The following is an 8064-nucleotide window of genomic DNA, read 5'->3' on the forward strand; positions in this document are numbered from 1 at the left end:
TCATCTTCAATCGTTAATTCTTATTTTTCTTCTTGTCTAATTACCTATTTTTCATGTCAAAAAATATCTTATACAGGGTTAAATTGTTTTTATTTAGTTATTTTAATATCTACTAACTTTGTTATACTTATACAAACAATTACCTAAATTTTAGTTATTAGCCTGTGTACAACATTTAATAAGTTTTCTTCTTTGACAGTATAAATCAACAACTATGTCCAACACTTTTTTATCTGGCCTGGACCACACTAGCCTTAATGATCAATAATATATACCACCTATATATTTACTTTTATTACAATTATAATAACTTAATTTGCATTAAATTACCTGTTTTATAACTTAGGTCGCCAATAATGGCTGTAGAAACTTTTTTTAACCTCCAATTTTGTCGTAATCTTAATAACTCAATATGAAAATCGGGGGTTGTTCTGTTCCTTATGAATTCATTCTGACTACTTCTTAATCGATCTACAGCTGACATTATTATATTTGATGCACTAGCTAATGCCTATTTTCAAAATAATAAAATAACATTAATGAAATAATTATAAGCTATGATTAGTACTAGTTTATTTTATTGAATATATCTAATAAAGTTATGTACAATTTAGAGGTTTGTCTTAATATTAAAGTCGAAAAAATCAAACATCTTAACCGTATTTTATCTACAGTTTAGAAACCTAAACAATCTTCTGTAGTCAATGATTAAATTGAATAAAACTTAAAATAAATTTACATTATTCATAATGTTGGTTAAATCAGTGAACAGCAAGTTTATTTTTGTTATTTTTTTTTTAACATAGGTAATTTATCAAATTCAAAATAAATATTAAAAAATAATTATACATTTAAAAAATAATTTTGTTGTAAGGGGTTTGTCATTTTAATATATTTCAATTAATTTGTGTTTTCAAATATTCTTTATTATGCTCTATGGATCAGTTAGTTTGCAATAATTTCTATTAGGTATTAAAAGCAGCCTTCATTTCGTTTGAGCCCCAAGAATTTCAGTAGGAATAAGTAGTTTTTCTTCAAAAACATTCTAGTACATTCTGTCATCATCTTACTGTTTAATTAAGTAAAACGTTTTAGCTTACAGTGGTTCTAATAAGTATTTTATCATTTAAAATAGAAGCAGACGTTGATACTGTAGATGACATATGGATGGAAGACTGCATATGACAAGAATATTATTATTATTTAATTTATACATTTTCAAGTTTAAATTATTAAGTTATTTAGTGTAGGATAGCTACATTAAAATTTAGAATAGTAGATTCCTGTATACTATTGTAAGTAAATAAATTATGTATATATCAATTAGATAACTACAATAAATTAAAAATGTTAGATTTTCAAACCTTTTTGCGGAGATAAATTTGAGCCATTGGTTTGGTTTCGATTAAATCAGTAGGGATTGGATCAAGTATCATATATCGTTTTTCTTTTGTAACAGCTAATACATCTGATATAACACAAATCTCTGTTGCTGCTCTCCTTTAATAAGAGAATTGACAAATTAATAAACTAAATTGTACGATGTATAATCTTAACATTTTATATCATTACTTTAGTTTCGCAACTACTGAATCAATCCACCCAGATACAGGGGCATTAGGAGATGGCTCTTTGGATTCTTCTTCACTTTTGATCTCCACTTCTTGTTGTTTAGTGTCCTCGTCAACCTTACTAAAGTCAATTCTTTGAGCAAGCTTTGACAAATTGTCAGACATAGACAATGCCCTTAAAAAATTAAGAACAAACAAATTTAATTAGTTTTGAACAGGTTATCCAATGTATTACATCTGAAGTTGAACATGCTTACGGTTGATAGATTTCCTGTCCATCGTATGAAATTTCCTGGATTATATTTTCGGCTTGAGTTTCAATACTTATATTTACACTAGTAGAATACGCCATGATAAATAATCTACGGGTATCAATTTAGATTATTAAAAAGCTGAATTACTAATTAAACTTTAAATAAATCATAAAAGTTTCAATTGTCATTTCATTTAAGATAAAAAATTAACGTTTATAGTTTCATTCATTTTAGAAGAACATTAAGTGACAACTACTGTACTAGTTTACAGTCGTATCGAGTTTGACTGTTTCAGTCTAGTTTACTTCTGTATCTATAGATTTGAATATCGAAATGATGATTGATGAGTGGATTAGAGTGAATTAGAAAAATGATGCGAACACAGCTCAATAGAGCAAACTAGCAAGCGACGAGGCAACTAAACAAAAAATCAAAGTATACACCGACAATTTTTTCTCTGTTATCATCAACACTGGTTATAGCGCTACCGGTGGTCTTATTTGGCATCACATTTTAGGCTACAATAATATTACTTATTTTATCAGATATCACAGAGACAGAGTGCGCCCCTCAGACATATTAATTAACTAGCTGATCCGGTATTCCGGTGCACTTCGTTGCCCGTTAAGAATGCCCAACTCTATATAATAATATGATTAATATAATAATAATATACTCGCTTGTGACAATTGACAATGCGAGCAGTATATTTTCAAGTAGACAATCCACCTTATGCTGATTGTGGACCCCGCTAGAAGCTTACTCTTATGTTTTATTTTGTTGTGGATACGCCTATAGGCTATAAGTGCAACTTAGCCACCTTGGTAGGCAATTTGTATAAATACTATTGATGCATGCTGATATACTTGATCTGTCCAATGGCAACCAAAAAGCAAAAAAAAATGTCTACTAAAAATTAAGAATAGATTGTCGAAATTTACTTCTCGGAACAATTCATATCTACATCCCAATCAAACACATAATTTAAAACACAAAATGGTCAGGTTGCAGGTAGTTGGAAACCCGCGAGCCGCCGTGCCGTACAATATGTACAAATTACAAGTTTATTTTAATTAATAATTAATTTTCAGCTCAACTTTCATAGTTTTTTCTTCCTTAAGAAGCTTCTCCTGACAATAACAAATATAACAAAAGAGTAATTGGTGAAATCGGTATAACGATAATATTATATATGGTATTTTATCAATATAAGTTCAAAGGTACTATTTTCATTTTATTTTTTTACTATTTTTTTTTTTCATATAGATACTAATTGAGATTACCTATACGGCTATACAGTCTATAAAACATATATTAAAAAAACTTAAAATAAACAAAAATTAGTTTAAATACATAAAATTAAAGTAATATTTGTAAAAATGAGTTTAAAAATGCAATGAAATGCATTTAACACAAAAAATGCAAAAATTCAAAATAAAAGTTACACATTCTAAATATCACGAAACAGTTTTTGGTTAGAATTGTGTAGCAGTATAACACTTAAAGAAAAAATGCAAGACACCATAATCCTAGCTCTACTTATAAGTTATAACTGACAATAATTCTGATAACTATTGCGATTATTACGATTGACCGATAATGGTCAATTCCTAAAATACAATATAACGATCCACATTACCCGATTTCTTATTTCACGGTCGACAGTCAATGGTATAATTAATTTTTATAGCGATCGACTGGTTGGCGACCCCTGCGGTTCTGCGGCCTAATGTGTTTCGCGCCAATTTGAGCATGGCCGCATGGGACATGCACAGGGGCGCAACTAGGGGGGGGTTAAGGGGTTGTAACCCCCCCGAAATTTCTCCGAGGTTTAGTTAAAAACAACATTCTGAAAACATGAAGGATTTATCTTATCTATATATTATATAGTACTAATGTAACCCCCCCCCCCCCGAATTTTTTTCTAGTTGCGCCACTGGACATGCATCATAAAATATAAATATTGGCTCATTGTTACATGGGTTTTGTAAACAGAAACTTGAGTCATCGTTTATTTAAAAAAAAATCTAAAATTTTGAACACATTGTCATTTGTATATTACCCCTGCTCCATCAAAATTCAAAAGTAAGGGCATGCGCATTTGCACCACTTTCAAACATTAGATTTAAGCACTGTTCCAACAAATTACTTCGATCCAATCCATTTTGCCTCAGAAACAAGAAAATGGCAATATGGCGTTTTCCAGTGGCCATTTAGACCTACGGCCATAAAAAGTGCATGTACGGTATACTACCTTGATCAGCGCCGTCATGCGTAGACGCCGGAAGCCTGAAACTACAACCCCTTTCAGTCTAAAATAGCATTTAGGCTATGGTTTAGGGCGTTTAGCCCCAAAGGTCTATGGACCATCCGACCCATAGAGAAATAAATTAAACCCAAATTTTAAATGCCTTATCAGGTGGTATCAGTAAACAGTCGGCAAACTTTGCTTTCGTTGCCTTCGCAAAAACACGCCTAATATTATTCATCGATAAATGATAAGGTAACTACTGATAAGATATTAACGACGGTTTAAGATATGGAATATCTTAAACCATGCTATTATTATTTTATGCTATTATAAGTATTAACATGCTCAAATTGATCACTGCAGTCTGCAATGTACGGTTTAAATACAATTTATAATAGTTGTCTGTTTATCACACATGAAACAAGTTTCATACAATAGTTAACGAACCAGTAGTCAGTACCCATAGAAATTGAGGAAAACGTTCTATAATAGCGAATTCCCAACCCAACCCTAGGTTATAGGTAAGGAATAGTGGTTTATGAATTTTGATTACAGATTTATGAACACAAGTATTTTGTATAGAATATCGATTTAGTTTATTGATAGTTTTTTGAGATGAAATGGATGCCATTAAAGAAGGTATTGCAACAAGCATACCTAATGAAATTAAGAAACGCAAGAAAAAGAAAATAGTCAAAGGTAGAATTTTTTAATATTGAAATTATTACGTATTGTTTTAAGCTAGGTATAATTGGCATTAATCAAATTTCATATTATTAAATAAATGGTCTTCATTTAATAAGCATTTAATATACATTGAGTGTCATTGTACACAAACCAGCTACTGTCNGCAAAAACACGCCTAATATTATTCATCGATAAATGATAAGGTAACTACTGATAAGATATTAACGACGGTTTAAGATATGGAATATCTTAAACCATGCTATTATTATTTTATGCTATTATAAGTATTAACATGCTCAAATTGATCACTGCAGTCTGCAATGTACGGTTTAAATACAATTTATAATAGTTGTCTGTTTATCACACATGAAACAAGTTTCATACAATAGTTAACGAACCAGTAGTCAGTACCCATAGAAATTGAGGAAAACGTTCTATAATAGCGAATTCCCAACCCAACCCTAGGTTATAGGTAAGGAATAGTGGTTTATGAATTTTGATTACAGATTTATGAACACAAGTATTTTGTATAGAATATCGATTTAGTTTATTGATAGTTTTTTGAGATGAAATGGATGCCATTAAAGAAGGTATTGCAACAAGCATACCTAATGAAATTAAGAAACGCAAGAAAAAGAAAATAGTCAAAGGTAGAATTTTTTAATATTGAAATTATTACGTATTGTTTTAAGCTAGGTATAATTGGCATTAATCAAATTTCATATTATTAAATAAATGGTCTTCATTTAATAAGCATTTAATATACATTGAGTGTCATTGTACACAAACCAGCTACTGTCGATCGCTATGAGACTTATTTACTTTGGGGTAAAACTTAACAATCTATTATGTTAAACAATAGAAATAATTATTTTTTTTTGTTAAATATCGAACTGAATATAATATTTAATATTTCTTAATAAATGGATTTTTAATTTTAGACTCTAATACCAATACAACTGCCATTGCTTCCAAGACTTTAAATGATGTTAATCATTCATCAGAGTAAGTGTGAAAAAGGATTTAACCTGTATCCACTAGCGATGGGTAAAAATGTATAGTATTAAAAAAAATGTATTATATTTTGTACTTTTGTAGTGCCATTACTTAAACAATGTATTACAACAAGTTTATTATACTAGGATTTCTATCCCGCACCAGTGGTCACAAGTTAATAATTTAAATTCTATACTTGATTGTTTTTTTCTGCAAAGTTTCATAATAAATGAACCTCTTTAAAATAATTTATTCATTCAAATGTATAAAACTATGTAGAGATATCTCTAATTCCTATAATAATGTCATGATAATAATTTATATTTTATAAGTCTAAAGTATTAAATTAACTAACTTAAAAATAAAAAACTGTAAAATATAAGGAAATATTAATGTATACAGTATACAGGAAATTAATTATAATAATAATCATTTGTAATATAATTATTACGTTTATATAGATACAATAATAATTTTACTTTTTATAGAACTTATTAATTATTATATCATATGGCATGTATATAAAGACTTATAATGTAGCAATTAAACACGAAAAATCTGAATTTGCAACTTGTACTAGACTTTATTACATACTATTTACATTTGTATAATTTCTTAATTTTAGAATTTATATTGTATTCTGATATTATTTTTTACTGAAAATTTATGTGGTATATAGTATAGTTGTTAACACACTTTTTAAGCCCAAGACCATTCTAAGTACAATTCTAAAAGCCCAGCTCAGTTCTACCCGATCCATTTTACTTCAGTTTAATATGCGTGCAAAATAAATAGCTTGGTCCAACCTAATTAATGATATGACAACAGGCTGAACCATCTAATACCTAATAAATATCTAATGGTACCTATTGTTATATCTATTTATTATAGAATTTTTTAATTTTAGGAAATATATTTAGGTTTTTCCAATGCCCTTAATTCTAATGAATATTGAATGTCATATGTTTCTGTTTTATAGATTAAAGAAAATGCTTAAAGAAAAAAAAAAAAAGAAAAAACCAAATGAGGTTTGTGCTTATATTATTTCATATAATATATTATATTTTAGTTTTAAATATTGAGTTATATTTTTTTATAAATCTGTAAAATAGTGATATTTAAAATTAGAGCTTTCAAATATGAATAATTGGAATGTAGAGTTCTGAATTTATATATTTTTTTAGGTGGTGCTTAAAGAAAAAAAAATGGTACTGGAAGAAGTGATAGAAAAAACACTACCAGTCTCTAACAATACTAAATCCAATGAACTGCAAAAAAAAGCACAATCCAATTTTAAATGTTCTGTTTGTTCTAAAACATTTATATTTCATTCTTTATTAGTGAGACACAATACACAACATACACATGAAAAACCATTTGAATGCGTAATTTGTGCCAGCTCATTTACGCAAAAAGTGTCTTTGGATCATCACTTAAAATTACATTCTGGTGAGAAGCCTTTTGAATGCAAAATTTGTGGCTCAACATTTTCAAAAAAATCAAACTTAAGTACCCATGAAAAAACACATACTAATGAAAAACTTTTAGTTTGTAAATTTTGTAACAAATCATTTAAGCAATCATTTACATTAGTTAATCACGAAAGAACCCATACCGGTGAAAAGCCTTTTCAGTGTAATGTGTGTTTGAAATCGTTTGCAAAAAAATATGGATTGGATGTACACTATCGAATACATACTGGTGAGAGACCATACTTGTGCGTAATTTGTAACGGATCATTCCTTACCAACAGCGATCTAAAGAGACATACAAAAAGAAACCACAAAACATAATACAAAATGTTGACAGTTAAAAGTAATTTTGTACTCATTTTTAATTTGTACATACCTTACAATATTAGAGAACTTTGAAATAGAATTTGGTTCTTCATGTATTTAAAAATAAATTTACATTATAATATAATATGTTAAATATGAGTGTAATGTTAAGAACATCTAGAACTAAAATAATAATACCAAAGTTCTGTTCTCTGTAGTACTTAATATAAATAAATAAATATACACATAATAATATTAAGAGTTGTGTTTCAACAAATTTAGTTGTGAATGTTTTATTACCTATGTTTATATTATATAACTATGATATAAATTATAAATAAGTATTAATTTATCCCTTAAATATTAAGTAATCAAATGTTCTGGTGTGAATTACAAACTATAGCGGTTTATTACTTTAATTTTGATAGCTATCTGTTTAAACAAGGCATTAATAAAATGTACTTATTAATTTTCAAATAAATTATTTATAAAAGTGAGAAAGTAGCTAGGTAACATTCTGCTGTGCA

At 28.3% G+C, this 8064-nt stretch overlaps 2 protein-coding genes across 12 annotated transcripts; one reads left to right on the forward strand and one right to left on the reverse strand.

Moving 5' to 3' along the window:
• Positions 1 to 286: 286 nt before the first annotated feature.
• On the reverse strand, positions 287 to 2276 carry LOC111028252 (mediator of RNA polymerase II transcription subunit 17-like). Its single transcript, XM_022306806.1, has 4 exons — positions 1829 to 2276; positions 1573 to 1746; positions 1365 to 1500; positions 287 to 511 (listed from the first exon to the last, which is right to left on the reverse strand). The coding sequence occupies exons 1-4, from the start codon at positions 1921 to 1923 to the stop codon at positions 302 to 304; spliced, it is 615 nt and encodes a 204-aa protein (XP_022162498.1). The 5' UTR covers positions 1924 to 2276; the 3' UTR covers positions 287 to 301.
• Positions 2277 to 4333: 2057 nt separating this feature from the next.
• Positions 4334 to 7791, forward strand: LOC111028253 (gastrula zinc finger protein XlCGF49.1-like). 11 transcript variants are annotated; one of them, XM_022306809.1, is made up of 5 exons: positions 4334 to 4597; positions 4659 to 4775; positions 5705 to 5768; positions 6739 to 6787; positions 6944 to 7791. In XM_022306809.1, the coding sequence occupies exons 2-5, from the start codon at positions 4697 to 4699 to the stop codon at positions 7550 to 7552; spliced, it is 801 nt and encodes a 266-aa protein (XP_022162501.1). In that variant the 5' UTR covers positions 4334 to 4597; positions 4659 to 4696; the 3' UTR covers positions 7553 to 7791. The 11 variants fall into 11 exon arrangements, with proteins under 11 accessions (XP_022162501.1, XP_022162504.1, XP_022162505.1 ...); XM_022306812.1 differs by having other exon boundaries at positions 4672 to 4775; XM_022306813.1 differs by having other exon boundaries at positions 4683 to 4775.
• Positions 7792 to 8064: the final 273 nt, after the last annotated feature.

The sequence above is a fragment of the Myzus persicae genome, unplaced genomic scaffold (genome assembly GCF_001856785.1).
Source record: "Myzus persicae strain clone G006 unplaced genomic scaffold, MPER_G0061.0, whole genome shotgun sequence".
Lineage (NCBI taxonomy): Eukaryota > Metazoa > Arthropoda > Insecta > Hemiptera > Aphididae > Myzus > Myzus persicae.